The sequence below is a fragment of the Coloeus monedula genome (genome assembly GCF_965178545.1).
Source record: "Coloeus monedula genome assembly, chromosome: 5".
Taxonomy (NCBI): domain Eukaryota; kingdom Metazoa; phylum Chordata; class Aves; order Passeriformes; family Corvidae; genus Coloeus; species Coloeus monedula.
The window spans coordinates 94,221-114,934 of NC_138785.1; the positions used below are offsets into that span (position 1 = coordinate 94,221).

Genomic DNA, 20,714 nt, shown 5'->3' on the forward strand with positions numbered 1-20,714 from the left:
TTGCAATGTCTTTTTCAAGCCTTATGAAAAACTTTCGATGAAATCTTTAGGTTTTGTCACACATTCCACTGGAGAAGGAAGCCACAGTTCTGCTTTCCTATTCTTGAAGCACCTCTGCATGTGACAATGAGGGGATGCCCTACTACTAAAGGTCTGTTTTCCAGCAGTGCAACACAAACTCCTGCAGCAGCTGGTGGGTACCTCATGCCACATGCCAGCTTCCAGAATGTGGGCTGAGGAGCATCCAGTGCTCACCGTCACAGAACACTTCCACACTCTGCTTGCTCCAACACCACCACCTCAGTGCCCCAGTCACTGCCAGCCGTGAGCATTCCAGAGCCTGGGAAGGCGCCATACACAACCTGCCAAGCCAAGCTGTAACACCTGTGGGTGTGCCCACTGCCTGGAAAGCAATGGAAAGCGGCCTTCCTGCTGAATAAAGGCAGCATTAACTAACACCGATCATATATGCACATCCACCTTTCTGCACACTTACACCTATGCTTTTGCGCACATGTACATGGATATTTTTAGTAAAGCTTACCCCACGAGCCTCAGTCATGAACACAAGGCTCTGAGATACAGCTCCATCCGGAAGAACATTTGACAGATGTTGCTCCCAAGCTCAAGAGCTCAGCATTCCCCACACCAAGAACAAAAATAGCTCCCCACTTCTAAAATACTCAATTTCTACACACACATTTCAGAGTTCAGTATTTCTCCACTTTATTTTAAGCATGCAGACAATGCATTCCAAGGGACATACCACTGCTCCCTTTCCCACTGCCCACACAAATTCCCACCATGTAACAAGCTGCCTATCAGGGCTAGTTTAGACAAGTAGCACTGTTTTCCTCAAATCGGCATCCGCTCCTACGGCAGCGCTGGGAAAACAGCAGCTGTGAATCACATCCCAGCAGGACATCACCATGCAGCCACAGCAGGCAGGTCTGCCACGCACACCTCTGCTAATGGCACTGTTACCCTGCCACAGGCAGGTACGCTCAGATTCCAGTTCTGCCAGCATCAGCTGCAGGCCAACCTCACAAAAAAGCTCTGACAGAAGCACCAGAGACTGCCTTGGGGCATCCCAGACAACTGAGTTACTGAGTGAGCTGGGAAAGCTGAATTAAGGTCTGCTATAGACTTTTGTGAAAAGTTTCTGTATTGAAGAACACCCATGCACCAGACATGCCCAGGGGCCAAACTTGAGATGCTTAAGATTTGGCCTAGCGAAAAGCAAAAAGAGCAGAGCTCCATGTCCTTCAGTACAGTCCATCATCACCCCACCTGCTTCTCCATGTCCAGGTGTCTTGCTAGCCATGACTACCGCTTCCATGGCATCTTCTGCATGACAGCCTTGGCTACTTGGCTTCTAGAGAAACAAAAGGCACCAATTTCCTAATGCAGATAAATTTCCTAACATGCTTGCAATTCCTGCAGTAGTCTAAGTTCAAGGAAGTTGAAAACAGATTGACTAAATAGCTGATTTAATGCATGCTTTAAAAAAACAAACAAACAAAACCAAAAAACCCAGTCATTTGATACACCCTGCAACGAATACGTCTCATGCACCCAAGACAAAACATTGTATTTCTTAGGGTAAAGCCTATGCCTTCTCATACTGTGGCTGGAAAAAGACCAAAAACCTCTCTGTATTTCAATCTTTAATGAAGCTGCTTGAGACTTAGTCACAACCACTGTACTACTTTCATGTATTACATCATCACCACCTCCTGCTGTTCACTAGAAAAAAAAAATCTAATGCATTTACCTCTACAACTATATTTAACAGAAGCTTGTATTTAAGTCAAGTAATACTTCCTTCCTGTCTATAAGGAAAGGACGACAGAAAATGACCAGCACATCACCAACAGTTCAATTTATTGACTGTGAAAAATAATGTTAACCTCTACTTACTCATATGTGCTTTTCACGAGAAAGCTTTTGAACTTATCCAAGACATTGATAAGACACATACAATAAGCATCCACTAGCATCGTTTACCAAAAAAAATCCCAAAACCTAAAAACTTTGAACAGCAGTTTTATCTTTTATGTCTTCCCCACCTCGTGTCTTTGTTCACTGAACCCAGCTCTAGCTGTAGTTTGTTCTGACCTGAAAACAGAGTGAGTTGGAAAACCACAACAACGACATGATCTGTGCATATAGGCTCAACAAACACAGAGTTTGCCATTCTACAATGGTGAGGTTAGGAGCATGAATTAATTTTGTTTTATAGATGAATTTTATATGTCATTTGCTATGGTTTTTTTAATAAAGCTTGATTTTAGCTCAGGTATAATTAAAAAAAAAAACAAACAAATATAGTTACAAAATTGTTAAATCAGTAGGTAGATATTATATAGCCAATATGGAACCACCATGACTTTCCTGGAACTGATCTCAATTGTCATACCATACAGTTACCAACCAGTTAAGAAAGCAAACACCTTTTCTTGATCAAACTCGTACTTGCTCTCTAGTTGGTCTTTCATTTTCCTTGAAATCGCTGCTTTAATTGTGATTTCAATGTGAAAGGCGAGGAATGCAAAGCAGAGCTCTCCAATCTCCCCCATGACTAACCGTGCACTCAATGCCCCCAAGCTGCCGTGGCACAGGAACAAGGCCCCAGACACAGCGCCCAGCTCCAGCCCAGCGGCTGGTTCACGGCATCCTGGACCAGTGCCACCTCTGGCTGCCACACAAAGACAAGAGCCACCAGGCTGTGCAGACACAAACCAGGCCATTTGTAACACCAGCGGCACTTCAGACTGAGGCAGATGTCACAGGAAGATTCTCTGGTTTCCTCCTTTTCTAAGGCATCTTACACATATAAATTAGTAAGATGAAGCCCATCTCAGCTGCCAGGAAGAGCCTACAGTCTCACTCACCTTCACATCTGAGCGTAGGTCACTGACCATTTCATCCAGGAGCACCATCAGAACTAGACTGACTGGCTGGAATTAGTGCTAAAATACTCAATACGAATAATTAAGAAGGATTTTCATTATCTTACCTCATATTCTTTAGCTGTCTGCAAATACTGGTATATGTTTAAACTCTGGCATACCAAAGCAGTATCCTGAGATACAGACTTACCTGGCATAAGAACAAGGGACCAATAAGAGCACAGTATCTGAGATCCAACCTGCTTACACCAACAGAATTATAAACCATTTTAGGCCATAATACTTCCTTGGCACCCACATGGGGACAGGCAGTTCTTGAACCTCTATCTGGTACATGCTGAATACCTTTGAATACAAAGCATCTCTTAAGACTTTGTAGCACTTCTGTGCTTGGGAGTCCAAACTTCACCGTGTAACATTCAACAATTTAAAAAGATACACTGAAATTTCAAAGCAGTCTAAGCAGCTTGATAATTTTAAATAAGCTATGCTGCAATGGCAATAGGATTTGAAATATCAGAGTCAAGATTATCAAAATGATTTAATACCTCTCATACACCTCCTGTGTTTCAAGAAGGAGCCAGTTAACAGTGCGAACTCAGAACAAGGCAGTTGTTTATTAAATGGACTGCTCTGGAAACTGGTGGGTTTGGGCAAGTCTCAGAAAATTAAAGTGTTAGGATCCAGCTACCATCTAAACTCACAGATGTCCTCAAGCAAAAGCCTCCTCTTAAAAACGCAGCTACACAATTTGATGCCAGTTTAACAAAACAGCAAGTCATAAGAAAGGCATAAAATGTTTAATGGAGAAATCAAGTCTTTCAAGAATGCACAAAGATGAGAGGATAATACTGCAAAGTCACACCAAGGCTGAAGGAACTTGAAGACTACGAGACTAAACCAAATTAGATGCAGCACACTGCTTCCTTTTGAGTTGCCAAAATCATATAAGCTTTCTTTTCTATCTTCAGACTGCCTAAGAAGCCTTTGGATAGCTCCTTCTGGGATCAAATACCCCTCCTGCTGCTTCCACAAGTTCTCATGAAGTGAAAGCCAAGTGATAATCCATCTAAACTCACCTCAAGTTGAAGGTCTCAACTCTATAGATGCAGACTGTGCTACTGAACTCCACGGAGACACAGCAAGGCTCAAAGGATGCAATTATTTCATTTGCTTTTTTCCAAACGATTCATTTTCCTGCACATCATGCACAAACCAGAACTGATCCCATGTCTAACACTGACACACTAAATTTCATTCACTCTGCCTACTCTAGTCTCATGAACGCACGTTGTATTCAGGTCAGGTTCTTACGCATACATGTCAGAAGAGTATAATTTAGTGCCTCACATTCTCTAATGATCTATTTGCTCTGCACCACTTTTGTAGTTATATGCAAGTTAATTATCCAGAACAAGAAAAAAATTGTTTAGCAACCATTTCTATAAATAAAAGCACATTCAGTTTTTCAACCTTCAAGAATTTCAAAAGCACATAAGAAAATGTCATATTAATCACTGACTTCCAAAGCTACTTTTTTGTTTCATAAGAGGCAAAACGCTGCAACAATTACTCATTACAACTGCTACTGAAAGACAAGACACACAGATAAAAATTACAGCCTGAGTAACAACTTCTAAAAAATTAGTCAGTTCAACAGAACTGAAATAAAACAGGAACTGGACCATCCCTGTGTTTCGGTACCTAATTGGTAGAGACTTGCTTATTGAAGCTTCTAGGCACCACAGGAACAAATTCATCCATTAAAATAATGTGCAAGTTTGGAAGGAAGCCCAGCAAATACATGACTGAATAAAATTTCCTCAAGCCCCGTAACATCAGAATTCCTATCTTAGTTTTGTGTGTGCCAATTAAGGCACAGCATGTTACAGAAGGGATGAGGAAGAACCCATCACAGAACCAGGATGTTCCATACTCTACCTGTATCTCTTGTGCAGACTCGTATGACTCGGGGCAAATCCCTTCATCTTTGTTTCTCCATCTGTGGAGTACTGACTCCCAAGAGCAATGCGATGCTCTTCACAGCAATACCAGCTTTGACATCTCTTGAAGAGCAACATAAAGACTGCTCAGAGGTGCTCACTCTCACTTGAGTCTCTATAATCATTTCTTCAGTACTTTCACCACTAGCCTCAGAAGCAAAGCAGACCTAATGACCAGCAACGCTAAGGGAAGACTCTCCTGCTTTTACAGGGAGAACACTCCAAGTCTGCCAATCTTCAGTTTCTCTCGACAAGAGTGCTTTAACAGTTGGGTTCCTGCTGCTCAAGGACAAAGCAGCATGTTTTCTGCTATCAAACCAAAAGAAGTAACCCCTATTTCATTAACACAGTGCCATAGGATCAAAGTTTTTTGTTTGTGGTTTTTTTCCAGTTGGCAACCTTCACTTTTCTGTTTTCCTCCACCCTGCCACTGTTCAGAGACCCAGTTTCACAGATGAACCCACCCATATCCAAGACATCCCACTGGAACTAGAAAAAAGTAACCAACCTAGACAAGCAAGAGCAAAGAACATGTGAATGTGGAGAGGAAGGGAAACATTCCTACCTTCTTAACCAGGAAACAAACACTCAAAGAGACTGAAATCCACTCCCAAGACAACCAGGAAAGCAGGAACAGAGGAATTCATGCTCCTTTCTTGTCAGCAGCTAGACAGTGATGCAGAGAAACACAGACCCTCTCCTTGGAGCAGAGCAGGGGTTTCGTGCTCATCGCGTGTCTCCATCGGCTGGAGGAGAAAACACAGGACAAGCCGACTCTGCTGCAGCGCGACAACAGACCAGAGATGACCTGACCTGCACTGGTGCACTGCTGCTCGGCACCGCTGGGACCTGCAAACTACTCTCAGACTGCCAGCTCCAGGTACCCCTAATAGGCAAATATCCCAAACACATCAGCAAGCAACTGTTCATCCACGATATTGACAGCTTTTAAATTAAGCTTATAGACACAAATGAGGAAAACCTTCCATTTCACAATAGATGCCTGCGAGTCTAACAGTTTCTTAGGAAAAGGACAGCATCTGAAGCAATCGAGTTACAATCAGCCAAGTGATTGACCCTGCCTGTGTTCTGGGTTAGTCCCCAAGCTGTCACCCAACTCTCACACTCTGCCCTTTGGCAGGCACAGAGCATTCATAGCGTCAGTTAACACAGCTCTGCTTACAAACACCAACTCCTTCAACTGTGGCAGTCTGCTTAGCCAGAATATTACAGAGGCAAAAAATAGCTACAGCAAGTAAAATATAGCACAAGGTTAAGGAATTAGGAGAATGAAGACAAACAAAACACTGCAAACCCAAGCAATGCCAGAGACAAGCAGCACAACCTAAATGAGCACCTCCAACACCTTCCCTCTGAACCAGAGGCGAGATCTACTCAGCTGCAAGTGAGACACCCATCAAAGAGCACGTGTGCCCATTTACAGAGCCAACCAACATCCACAGCTGGAAGGGCAGCTGAGCTCACCCAGTTAACATGCTTATGCAATACAACATGCTCATTCTTCCCTGCTGCAAAAGCCAAGCGGGCCTGTGACTGCGCTGCACGCTAGATGCTGAGCCCCATCCCCGTCCCTGAGGTGTTAACCTCAGGTCTCTAGGCACAGAGCCACAGGAACCCTTCCCTGTGGGTAACATACGGGTTACTGACTGACAGCTCTACTACTACACTAACAACAGAGAAATAGGTATCCTCTTCCCACAGTTACCGGTTCCTAGTTAACATGTGTCTGAAAATGAATTCTACTGCTTTTAGACAAGAATTTTTCTTTTCCATGCTGACATGCAAAACACTGATATTTGATAAAAAAAGAAAAAAAAAATTTTCAGTTAAACCAGTAAAACACACCAAAAAAAAAAAACCATTAAGATCCTGCACAGCTTCTTTTAAAGCTACGCAATGTCCTTCTCAGACACAGCTAACATAATCTCCATTTTTCCATGCTGCCTTACCCTGTGAGGGTGCCCAGGAGCTTCCTCCTGCAGCACACCTGTACATATACCCTCCCCTGACGACTACTGCAACATCAGCACACTTTACCAAAATGCATCTGCAAGGAAAAAGGCAAGTAGATGGCACATGCATTGGCACATCTGTCTTTCTTCCAAATTTGGCAAAGGAAAGATGGCCTAAGTTTGTGTGTGATATTAACACGATACTGCTACAAATCAAGTTCCTTCTCCTGTAACCATCTGACTCTTGGCCACTAGCCTGAAAACTTAGCTCAGAATTACTAGGTTCCCAAGTACTTCCTCTTCATTTAACTACTTCTGGCCACACAAAAATTAAAGGGATAACATCCTTGCGAAAGAACATAACTGTGTGCAGTTAACAGAAGTGTAACATGACCCATCCATGTACACACAATGCAGGAAGGTGTGTCCACAGAGCATGCAAGGACTAATAACTGGATAATCAAAGAGCATTAGACCACGTGTCCTAAGAGCTGGACTTGGCCCTAGCTGTACAATAGATGCCTTTGTCAGCTTACAGATGTTTCCCAACCTGTTCGTTTCTCCACCCATGTCCCAGAGGCACACGAGAGCTCTGGAGAGCACAGCAAGAGCAACTGTTCTGCCCAAGTACCACCACAGTGGTCAGCACACCAGATGTGTCACTAACTGAACTGAGTTAGAGCTTTGATGCTGTGCGCTACCTTGTATGAAAATAGACCCTTACCTGCATATTGGTGTAAGACAAGGATCACATACAAATCCCCAAACTGCCTTTGGTTCACCTGCTCATTACACAGAACACGGCTACATCCTGCACTGGCCAAACAACGCTCTTTTTTCATGCTGTGAGCTACCTTCCTCAGGCTTGAGAAGTCCCAAGAAAATCCTCATGCACGACAGCACAGGCTCCCCATCTTTCACCAGCCAGAAGCCAAAAGCTGGACTGGGATCTCAGCACCTGCCAGTCTGCAGATATACTTGATGTAAGGCAGCCGTGACTATTTTGGGGAGTGCACAAGAGCTTCACATGTATGGTATTATACTTTGAGCCAAAAAAAAAGTCAGCTTCAAGTACTCACTCTGCTTTTTCTTCCTTATATCTTGAACTGGAACAAGCTGTATCTGCTACTCTGATATTAACAAAGCAAAACTGTTTGAGACAGAATAACAGGCTTGACCTTCATAGTCATGTGCAAACAGATTCAGAAATGTTACACTCTGGAAAAAAATCGACATGACTAAACCCAACTCAAATTCCACAAGTTAGCTTTCCAGACAGCCTTCCAGCTCATAATCCACCTGAACAACTGAACTAGGTTACAACTGAAAATAAAATAGCAGCTTCTGCAGAGCAGGAAGTCACATATAATAACCAATTTAATGAAGACCGGTACTGTACATGTCAGCTTGCCTCATAGGAGAAGACTAGCACACCACAGTCACAACAGAAGTAACCCTGCACTAGGTGTATCAATAACATCTGCCACAGAAATAAGCTCTCCCAGAGTTAAAAACTGGGGCCACACCTCGTGGAAACACTTGGAAGTACTAAAGTTCACAGATCCATTACAACGTATCCTTCTCTATTTACCTCTCCAGAACAAAGCACAACAAACAAGCAGCACCTTGACAGGAGATGAAGCAGTGTCGGCTGTAGAGCAGCCTGCTTCTGAATTTATAGCAGCTACTGGAGCTGCAAATCCTCACAATACCTTGCTCTAGGAACCAAAAATTGAGTATGAGAGGTTAATTGAGGCAGGTGTTAACAAAAGCAAAGAGAACCTTATGCACAACACAAAGTTTGTTTATTTGGATTACAAACTGAACTGCTATTGCTGAGACATAAGGCAGAATAAACAAAAAACACAACAGAACTTTCAAGACTACCCTAATTTCAGGAGAGATTTGAAAGACCTTAAATAAACAGCATAACTATCTACAACACACAGCACAAGAGCTCACAAAACAGGACCTGATTCCTCTCCATTAAGGTGACATTTTTCTTAGGCCTTGACTAAAACAGTATGAATATAAGAGGCAAACCAAATCCTAAGAGTTACCAAGAACTTGCAAAGACTGCACACAATCAAAGTAGCACAGTAGAGCTCACAAGAAGCTCATTCCTTCACTGGCGTAAGAGACTGCAGGAATGGTTGACTGGCTCAAAACAACCAGGTGGGAAGTGTGTGGGGTAACACGGTGAGCTCTGCATAGGTGGGGTGGCCACTGCTCCCTCCCATCCCCTTGAGGCTCTGTCGGCCTCTGATCCACACCAAAATGGCAATGACTGACCCCCTCTCTTACCCAAAATGGCGGTGACTGACCCATGTCCTTACCCAAAATGACAGTGACTGACCCACGGCCGGTGGTACCCCAGACCTGTTGAAAGTTTTTCTCCGGGAGAAAGTCAAGCTGACCCCCAGAGAGGCTGAACAGGGAGAAAGCCACTGACTGACTGTGGGTTAATGACCAGTTTGTTATTGAACCTCCTGAGAATTTGGTTGTCTCTCTGCACACCACCCAGAAGGAATCAAACTACGTTCCCCTAAACCTGCCAAGTGGGCTGGGGCTTTACAACTGTTTCGCCAGATGACTCCAGGAGGTTGCACTGTAAGATGAATGATAAAAGAGAACATGTCATGTCCATTTTTTCACTTTTTCTCCCTACTGAGAGGCTGCTGAGAAAACTATGCTTTAACCACCACATTTACTAAACAAAGTCTATTATACAAATATTAACTAATGAACTTATAAGTACTTAATGAAGCACCTAACTAATGAACTTTACACCACTTGAGTGGCTTTTTCCCTGCCTCTCTAGTCCTAGACACAAGGTCACTCAGAAGAGCAACAGCCTCCTAAGCTACAGCAGCAGAGGCTCAACACCACACAGCTCCGGACTTGCTGCTTTATCAGCCTGGACAAAAAAAAATAAACCAGTGTACCCACTATCACACAACTTCTTTCCACATATACCAGGGCAAAGCAAAGTCACAGCACAAGAGCAGCCATGTGTCATGTTCACTCTTTCCTGTCCAGAGCTGAAGAGCTACTTTACATCCCCTTTGGACACCTCTGGGAGCAAGGGGCACACAGAACTACCCAATTCTCCTTCTAAGTGCCTGGCATCTCACCTCCACGCTCCTCAGCAATGCACTGGCTGGCAAGAGGGTGAACTGCTGTGGGGGGAACCCTATGCAGCACTGTTTTATTTTTGTAAGATGCAACATCATATGCCCCACAACTCCATTAACCAATTCTGAATGTAAACAAAAAGCAGATGATGACCGTCTTTCCCTGTCCACAAATCAGCTTCCAAACCAAGCCAGTCAAGTTTGAGAAGGAAGCTGCAGAGTCCACTGGCCTTTTTTTTTTTTTTAACAGCTGTAATTGTCTCTTTCTTGCTTCATCTGCACTTGTTAAAAACATACCCATATGCTCAATTACAACACCTACCATAACCTCTCTGGTCTGCTCATGGTACAAAGACAACTTAGAACCTGGTAAAGTCTTTGTTTATTTACTCAGTTTAAACATCTCAAGCCCTGCCAAGCAATCGAAACAGTAAGACAAATTACCATCTCCCAATGCCTACCTTTAGAGTATGCAGAAAAATCACTTTTACTGCAGTTCTTAAGCAAAAAGGACTTACTGAAGTCTAAGTCAAGGCAAACAACTAAGTATATCAATGTGTCAAGCCACAACTTTTTTTAATCTCCTCCCCATGTAAGACAAAAATCTTTTGGGAACTTGCTAATTTTCACTTTCCTTTTCACACTTCATAACATAAACTGTTTTGTATTGATATTTGAGATCAATTTCAAAGGATGTTTCATACCTAGCCACTTCCAGTTTGCTGCAATTTCTGAACTGTAAAGTCTTTTTCAATATGGAGTTGCCCATGCACCACCTGTAAGTTTCAACAGAGAACTCCCCATATTCTTATTAGATCTCACTTTCCAAACTTCAGCTGCATTGCAAATACTCTGGTTCAACAAAAAGACAGAAAAACAAGGCTTTTACTCTGTATCAGTCATTTATTCCACATATTTCTACCTTGCCCTCAAAATAGACAGGAATTAATTTTCTACATCAAACCTTAAACCAAATTAACTACTTTTTCCCCCATCTCTGAGAAATAAAAAGTAAAAACATGTAACTCCATCCAACAGCATACTGACCACTAGGTTAAGGCAAAGAAGACACCACAGAATAGCCATATTTAGAACAAAATAAACCATCTAACAGCCTAGTAACTACAGCTCTTCAACTCTATACCTTCTTTAGTCAAAAGGATGCATTTCCTTTAGATGGCATTATACTTCATTTAAAACAACTGGATTATACTGCTCCACACTTGTGCCTTTAGAACACTGCAATAAAACCATTTTGTCACTGACAACAGAAAAGTATCTTGAGGCCAACACCTGTATCAACATGGGAAACCTACCCAAAAGTCCATCACTGCAGCCCAGGAAGGTCATTACAACCTTTTTGACATCACTGCCGCCTCTCCTCTAGTTACCAGGAGCCTCAATCCTCTAAAAAGCCAGGAGCTGCCTTCCTAAGACTACTCAGAGCAAAATCTGGAAAGAGAGTGGGGGTTAAACTGCTTACATAAAACAGACATATAATGCTATTCATTCTAATAGCTAATAAAAATACAATATACCCCAGCACTGCTAACAGAACACTGGATATCTCCTCTTAAATAGATTTGTTAGGTTCATTAGATTCATTAACTTAACGTATCATTAATGCTTCATAACATAAGCACTAACTTGGATATCAGCATCTTAAATGCTATTTCATCAGCACTGAGTAATAGGAACCACCTGACAAGTTTAAGACCCTCAGTAAAATTGGAAAGAAATTTCCAATCCTTGTGCAAAGAGGATAGGAAAAAAAGTTTTCTCCTCTCCCCTTGCAAGAGGAAGATTATTAAGCAGGGAATTTGTAAAGTGTTCAGCATTAATTACAGCTAGCGATATGACTAAGATAACAGCAGTAACACACAATTATTACTATTAATTGTTACTGAGGCAAGGGATCGATTGTCAACAAGTTATTCCTGGATAAAAATCTATCTCTTGATCCGCAAACCTTTGTGTCAGTTAGGAGCACCCAAGTGCCACTTGGGCACTCAGCCACAGTGCCGCTCCCCCCGGCAGCACGGGGCACACACCTGCTCCATGCACACACCCTGTTACAGCCCAGCTGCTCCCCGACAGGCAGAGGAACTGTGAGAGACTGGCCCGTCCTCCCTCACGTCCCTACTTCCCCAACCCTGCAGTTGTGCCACCTGTTATTTTCTTATCCTTCAGGCCCCTTTGGGTCCTCCCTGCTGACCCGCTCTAGTGGTGGTTTGGAGACTTTTCTCAAGATGCAGCAGATTTGAACTGCCCCAACCCTTATCAGTTCTCGTCCTAAGCATCCATATTTAAGAGACCACACAAAAGCTGAAGAAAAACAGTGGTAGAAAACTTCTTTCAGACTCAAAAGTAGGAAGCTAATTCACACAACAGTCACATGTTAAAATGTGGACTTCCCCTGCCCCCAAACCCTTAAGGGCTATCAATTTGTTTCTGCCAGCTACAAAAAGGAAAAAAAAACATCATCTCTAGTGACTCTTAACACAGGACATTAATAGAAAACTTTTAATGATGTGTTAGGTCGAAAAAAGCACTACACAATTTCTCTCCTTCCCCCTACATACGTTTTCTGTGTTACCTCCCCAGTTTGTCCAAGATCCTATTGTCTTTTTTTTTTTCTTTTAAGTCTCTAGCCTACCACCAGCCCTGCCAAGGAACGACCTTCTGTCAGACCATAATGACTTGGAAGTAGTTCTCAGCAAGAACCATTCAGACTTTAGGCAAACAGGTATGCAGTTCACTAATCCCTGACACCGTCTTCACACCCCAAATACAAAATACTGCATTCTAAATACTGAGCACCAAATCCACTTTTCTATGAAAATCGTTTCTAGACAGAAAGGAAAATGCAAGTGCCACTTGTATGTTCCAATTCCAATTAGCAATATTATCTGCATGCACTTGTTAAAACCACATCTTAAATGTCCCCCAAGGAACGCACATAATTAGTGAAAGTTTACTAATATATTTATGCATAAATATATTTACACATAGTCTAAGCGTAAGTGACAGACAAAAGTGACGGAGACGAATTATTTTACCCACAACGTCCAAACCAGTGTATTGCAAATATTCAGTAACTATGACATATAGAGGACTAGCACTAAGCTCAGTGACCTGGGAAGTGAATAACACTTTACACATCACATCAGTTACCAGCTCTGGGAGATGAACACCACACTGTTTCACACACAAAGCAAAACTCAAAAATGGCTGTTTTGATGGTGTCCCATGCCAGCACCTAGTGAAGCAGTACAACTAAGAAAGTCCAGCCAATCCTACAGCTACAAAAATTCACACAATTCTTCCTTCAGTCCCAGTGGAAGTCCGACGACACAAAGTGCAAGTTCACCACAAGAAGCACAAGTCGAGGATCCTGCAGCGAGGGGGGACGCTCTACAGCACAAGCTGCCAGCACTGCACCTCCACTCGTGACCGTGACACCAATCTGCTGCCTTACCCCAAGGCAGACCATGATTTTTATTTTGTTGGGGTTTTTTTTCTTCCGGAGCAGCTGGCAAAAGCCTGACACAAGGCTGACAGAGGCGCCGGTGACACCTCATCGCACTTCATTTACCCAGGGCAGCGAGGCGGGGAACTCCGAGCGCCCTAACGAGCCACTGGCCCGGGCAGCGGCCGAAGCAGCACAGCCCAAAACCTCGCAACCAGCTCCCCGCGGGTGAGCGGCTCCGCGGGGCCGGGAGGGCCCAGCTCCGGCCCGTCCCCGCCGCCCCCGGCCCGTTCTTACCTTCGGCCAGCGGCTCCTCGGGGGTCACCTGGTACCGCCCCACCGCCAGCGCCCTGCCCAGGGCCACGCCGCTCCCGGAGCCACCGCACGCCGTCCCGCCGCCGCCGCCGCTCCCCTCGGACTTGGGCATGCGAGAAAACTTCTTCATGGCGAGCGGAGCCCCAGGAAGAACCGGGGAGGAACCGGAGGCAAGCGGCGGCGAGGGAGTGCCCCGCTTCACATGCCGGCCGCAGCAACCGCTTCTCGTCGCCCGCTGCCGACTCCTGAAGGGGGGGAGGAGGAGGAAGAAGGAGAAGGAGAAGGAGGAGGAGGAGGAGGAGGAGGAGGAGGACGGAGCAGCCGCAGCCCCCGGCGGCCGGGGCGGCTGAGGGGACGCCGCGCGCTGTGCCGGGAGCAGCCGCCCCGCCGGCGCGCGGCCTCACGGCGCAAGCGCGGCCCCGCCCTTCGCAGAGGCTCCCGCCCGGCCGGAAGTGCGGCCGGCCCGGCACGTGCCGCGGGAGCGAGGCGCGGCGCGAGACCGCCCCCCCGTCCCTCCCTCACGGGGCCCCCCCCCGTGGTTTCCCGCGCTTGGGGCGCCGCGCGCGCCCTGAGGGGAAATGGCGGGAGGCGCTGAGGGGGAGGCGCCCGGCGGGACACACACACCGCAGCCCGGCCCCCCCCAGCCTGGCTTATCGCCGCCCTCACGGCGCCGATCGTGCTTCACCGACCTAGCCCGGAGCGAGAGGGGCCCTCGGAAAGGAGTCTGCGGAGAGCAATGCGGTGTGGAGACGGTGTGGTAATGATCGCGGTGGTAAAGATGGCTCTGCGCGCCGAGGGCTATTGAGCCTCTTGGGTCTGTGGAGTGCTTCCAGAAAGGAAACCCCAGGGTGATGGTGGAGTCTCCTTCTCTCGAGGCATTCCAAACTCACCTGGATGCTTCCTGTGTCACCTGCTCGAGGTGACCCTGCCTTGGCAGGGGGGTTGGACTGGATGATCTCCAGAGGTCCCTCACAAACCTAACCTAAAAATCTATTTTTCTGGAAAGTATGTGTGAAAAGCGTTGATGACAAGTATGAATTTCAGTGGTGTGTCTCCACATACACTTTATGCCAAGGTTTGAAGGTAACCGACTGAAAAGAAGGGGTAAAAGGATGGATCTGGACAGGAAACCATCAGCAAAGAAATTTAAAATGTACATTTCCCCACTGTTGAAGTGTACTGACCAGGTACAGTTTCCCTATAGACATTGACAAAACAAACCAGGGAATTTGCGAACACAGGCTGGTTTCACACCTTGGGAGTCCCCCTATGCAAATAAAAATGTGGTACTTGTGTGTTGTTTTTTCTCCTTACCAAATGAAAACGTACAATAAGACCAAAACTGGTAAGTTCTATCAGCTTCTATCAGTCACTCATCGGAATGAACAAAGCTGGATTTTTGGCATTGACAGTGGTAGTTTAACAACACAGCCTTTCCCACTGAACACGTAGGTTTTGGATGGATATCACTTACACCCATTGGTTCAGTAAAAACTTTGGAGAGGTCCAAAGTGCAAATCTTTGGGATGATGTTTCAGTAACTAAATTAGTTTCAACTTAGTCATATTGCCGCACTCTTAGTCGGTGAGAAAATGATAATGTTTCTGTATTGAAGGGACAACCTGTCACATATGCAAAGCACTGATAAGCTGTTTGCATGAGCAGTCCTCTTTCTGAAGTCACTGCTATCCTTTCAGTAACAGCACATCAGTTTTTCAACAGCATACAGAGATTAATTTGCAGTTTTCCTTGGGGAGAAAGGTATTTTCAGTGCAGATGAAAGGAACAGAGTTCTGTGAGAGGGATGACACGAGCAGCAGCGTTGTGTTAATGAGGGCATTCCTACAGTGAGATATGTCTATGCCTCTTAGATATTTAGTGATATCTTTGAGAAAAAATGCAGCTAGGTTAAGAGCATGTATGTTTAGTGCCACTGACTGCTATGATTTTGCTGGTCCTCAGTAAAAATAATGTGTTTGCTAAAAGCCACTGTGACTTCGAGAGTATGACTGGCTTTTAGGTTACCTGGTAAGGTGTTTTTGGCTTTGGGGTCCCCATCCCCACCCACGTGTTCTTGTTCTTTTTAAAGTAAGAGGTTGAATTATCGCTGGAGTTATTTATAGGCCGGACAAAATAAGCCCTCTTGTTACACTGGGATTAACACTGCTAATCTCTGTCTTGGCATCCTGGAGAACACAGAGGTCAGCTGCTGGGCATAGCTGGAAAATACGTGTGTCCGTGGTGCACACTGAGCTGCACTTGTGAGCATGTAGTGTCTGCAGGGCTGGGTGGTCTCCTGTCAGGCATCTCCAGGAGCCATGCCACCGCTCCCTTACAGTGTTCCACAGCACATTTCACCTCAGTCTCAGCACCAAATAGCATTTTCTTGTGAGATGCCAGCATGTCTTCATGTTAAGGAGTCCCTTTTATTTAAGTGTAGGTCAAGGAAGTTCGATAATAGAGAGGATTTTGACAACTCACTTAAAAACACAGGCCTGACCCTCCAAGCAGGTAACTGAGTGCTAATTTTAAGTATGTGAATAAGCCCCCTCTCTTTGATTTAAATCCTGCCCTGGGCAGAACAACATTTTGACATTTCTGGAAGCTATATTAATTTCCAGAAAGGAAGAGTTGTGAGCTGTCTTTCACTGAAGGTGTGAAACCCAAAGTAAACCTTGCTTTCCTTTGGTTCAGGTAGAGCAGGGATGCTTTGGTCTCTTGCAGCTGCAAAGTGTGCAGCAAACCTCACCTATTTAATGCAACACATGCTTGGCAGTGTGACAAACAGATCAGAAAGGTGTTTTCACTACTTAAAAAACAAAACATTTTAATACCTTGAAAGTACTCACAAGCAGTTATTTTCTGATTGATGTAAAACAGTAGATGGTCTGAAGAAAAATCTAGTGACAAAGAAAAGAAAATCAGAAATACAAATCCTGAAGTGAGGAGAGATCAGCTACAAAGGTAGAGAAAATGGGGAATCATAATGCAGAGGCTGCACCGAGGCCAGAATATCAGTGATCATTCGGGGTGGGGATGATGGCCTATGTAATATTTTTTTTCTTAAACCTTCAATTTGATGAATCATGAAATCATAGGAGATACTCAGCTTTCATTAAAAAAAAAAAAAAAAAAAAAAAAAAAAAAAACCAAACCAAAAAAACCCCCAACAATATGATAGTGGAGCCAACACTGAACTTTCACTGCATGAAAACAAAGTCTCAGTCACCTGCTGTGTATGTCTCCATCACAGTATTGGAACGTTTTGCTTCTTCCTTCCTTTTATTGCTTGGGATCTAAAATGCGGATATGTTCCTGCTTCTCAAATCGTTGTGTAATAGCATATCTATATGGCATATAAATGATCCACTTCCTGGCTCTGTTCAGCACATAGCACACATCTTGAAGGTTCTGTCCCAGCTAGTGTCACAAGAGCATGTCTAGAGGGGTTTTTAATACAGCAGTAACTGTGTTGTTTTCCATGTCCAGACTGTGAGAGCCACTGCTGGTGTCAGAGAGTTTATCCATGACTTTATTTCTGAGCACTGGAAATCTGGGTTCCGCCTGACTCCTGGCCCACAGGCAGCCTTGGGCACCTGCCTCACCTCAGAACTCAGACAGGTGTCCTGCCCCTGGGAGCAGAGTAAGAGAGCTTTGAGTAGACTGACTCGCCTCCATGTATGAAGAACGTTCTCATCTATAAAATCAGTGCAGTGTTTAGCTACACCGCTGTAAAACCTTTAAAGAGTTATGGAGGAAAGCTCTAGCTGAGAACACTGCTTGGACATGAAACACCAGATATTTCATGTGCACTTGGAGTGTGAAACGTGATGGTTTAATCGTCTTTAAACTGCTGAATAGTTCAAATGCCGGCATCTTGATTACCATTCATCAAGCATGTCTTCCCTCACATCTCTCCCTACTCATAACTCTTTCCTCTGTACAATACATAAATTGGTTTTAAATCAATCCCATGAGGATAAAGCAACTTCCTGCAAAAATGTTTAAAGTCCCTTACAGAAAGTATGTATTAAGGCAAAAGAGAAGTAGAAAACTTCCTTTATGTGGGTGTTGTTTTGGAAGTGTCTCTTGCTGCTTCTGAATAAACTGTTTTCATTCCAGTTACTCAAACTGAGTGTTAGAAACAAAAAAATTCTAACTTTATAGAAATATGTACTTTTTGTGTTAGAACTTTGAAAGAAATTGGTAATAGAGGCTCTCAAGTGTTCAGCAATTACTGCACTAAATTGATTTTTTTGTCTTAACTGAGTATGTGGGTTATTTTCTATTTTGTAATAATTCAGTCAGTGTGAACAAAGCACTGTCAGAGAGTGGGTTTGCCCAATAAGCTCTTGTACTTCATTTTCCCCTCTTATCACTCCATTGTTGCCTGTTTTGCTTCTGGTCCCCTGACAGCCGTGAGAAACATCATTTTACACATTTAAGTGGATGGACAATCTTTCTATCTCAGTAAATCCTGTGTCTTAGTTTTGGACTGCTGACCCTGATGCGGTCTGGTTTAGGCATGGTTACTGAAACCACACAAAATGTTTATGATGAGCTAAAAGCTAAGAAAACCCCAGGAGACAACTGGTTTGGGTTCGGGTTTGCATTTTTTCTAGGATGAAGTCATATCCCAGCTCCACGTCTCAAAGGCAGGAGTAGTAATGAAAGGCGCTTTTGCTGTGCTTAATTATATATACAAAATTGCAGAAAGAGTTTGGTATGTTGTGAAACATCTTGGCATGGAAAATATGTTGACGTGGGGGGAATAAAAAACAAAGTAAAAAACTGGAATCACTTGGAGCAGAGGGGTGGCACAAATCAGCCAGAAAGCAAGTGCATCCTGTGAAGGCTGCTCCGGTTCGGAAGGTCTGAGCAGCCCTGGAGGCTCTGTGGTGACCTTGTGAACACAGCCAAATTTTCATCCTTTTCAGTTTCTATCATCTCTTCTCATCAGGAAAGAAACAAATGGAGCCGTGGAAAGCATCTACGTTGCTGATTTCCAACTTCAAAATGGAAACAAACTGAGGAGCCAACTAGTGAAAATTCAAGGTGCAAATAGCTGACATCAGCTTTGGTGACACCCAGCGCAGCTCTCATTGATCCTGAGGTCAAGAGTCTTTTAGTGCAACATGAGATTCGGTCATTTGTACTGCAGCCAGCGTTGGGACCAAACAAAATATAAATTCGTTGTTGAGATGACAACCCTTGGCCAGTTCAACACAGCAAGGCAACGTGAGGAAAACATAAAGGCACATGTGCTTGGTAGAAATCCAAGGGAAAGTAATTGGAAAGAGCTTGTTACGGGCTCAGAATTGTTTGCATCTGACCTGGTAAATTGCTTTACATTAATAATAGTCTGTTTCCTTTCTGGAACAGAACGGTCTCCTGTGTTTGTGCTGATGACCAGGTCTCTGACTTCATTTGGTAGGGTAACATGTTCCTGCTCTCTCTGTAAGAGCATTCTGAGATCCCTGTATTTGGTCTCTTGCAGTTGAGCTCTTCCCTGCCTTCCATTGTCCAGGTTCCTGGTCATTCCCAGCTCACCAGCAGTCTAGTTGCTTTCATTCTTTCTTAGAAGCAAGGTCTGATCTCTGCCTTGCTGCAACTCCTTACTTTTGCAGTCCTAAAAATGTCTGAGGAGTTTATTTTATCGATATGCAGTGTGCTCTGTGCAGCCTTTTTAAGGAAGGCTGCCATCCCAACTTACTTAATGAGTAAGTCTTGCTTTATGAAGGGCCTGCTGACAGCACACAGAGATCTGGCTGGTGGCAGAGTGTTTCCTCCCTGAAAGCTAAACTTTGTTACAAGAAAACTAAAATGCCCAAGTTCCAACACTAATACCGTTTGCTGCTTCTACAGCTGCTTTTGAGATAAAAAGGACAAAAGGTGAAGGTCAGGCACAAGTGATCAGCCTGAATAGTATCCTAATTCCAGCAGCATACAGATTAGACTGTAGCATCCTTTGTTTAAGTACTTTTGAGAACTAAATCCATTACTTCATAAAAAGTATACAAGTGTCACCGAAAACCCCCAGAGGCATTGATGCATCCCAAAATTACTTGTAGCAGTGAAGTCTTGGAAGAGCCACAGGCACTGAGGTTCAAGAATAATTTTATTTCTAATCTTTTTATTTTACCCTATTTGCAGAAGTGGATTTTACTGTGGAGAATTGTTTTATAAAACGAGCAATGGCCTTTTTCCCCCCTCCATGTATTTTGTGAGTCCTAGAGAACTGCAGTAATATCCCTGGTCATTAGTCCATATCCTAAAAATACATGGTTCTTGATATAGTCTTACAAGCTTCCAGAGAGGGGAAAAAGCTCTCTGGAACCAAGAGCCTGGAAAGAAAGAATGTGTTTTGGGTCACAGGTGAACACTTCGTGTGCTGCTGCTCATTAAACCACACTGACTACAGATGTCATTGCTGGCTGACTCCTACCTTTAAAAGCCCACTTATAAATACAGTTATAAATTGCTTATAAATTGTTTAATTTTGCAGACAGGTTATTTCCATTCACAAGTTGTCAGCTGAGAGTACATTTGAAGTACTATGGAGGTATGAACTCTTAATTTTTGTTTGGTTAAAGAAATCATTAAGACTTCTGCGAGTTGTTCAGACAATGGCATTTGCATCCAGCCTAAGGAAAGGGAAGAATTTTGTCTAGTGTCGTTGGAAGTTACATGGCACAACAGAATTGGTGGGAAAGATGGAGAAAAGAGAATTGCTGCAAATTTCTGCCAGATCTAAGTGGATACAGAAGTACTGTAATAATTGTTCATGATTTTGCAGTAGCCTTTCCTGCAATAGCCGTCCATTGTTCCACAATGCAAACAATGGAGGCAAGGCTATTGCATACCCTGGTGACTGTCATTCCATGCTCTGCTGCCCAAGTGCATATTAA

At 44.0% G+C, this 20,714-nt stretch overlaps 1 protein-coding gene across 1 annotated transcript in view; it reads right to left on the minus strand.

The window, feature by feature from the left end:
* The window catches only part of BMP2K (BMP2 inducible kinase), a 50,305-nt gene extending 36,118 nt beyond the window's left edge, over positions 1-14,187 (minus strand). The window contains exon 1 of the mRNA XM_082282512.1: positions 13,789-14,187. Within this exon, the coding sequence (XP_082138638.1) occupies positions 13,789-13,936 (148 nt within the window). The 5' untranslated portion in view covers positions 13,937-14,187. The remainder of the gene's footprint in view (positions 1-13,788) is intronic.
* Positions 14,188-20,714: the final 6,527 nt, after the last annotated feature.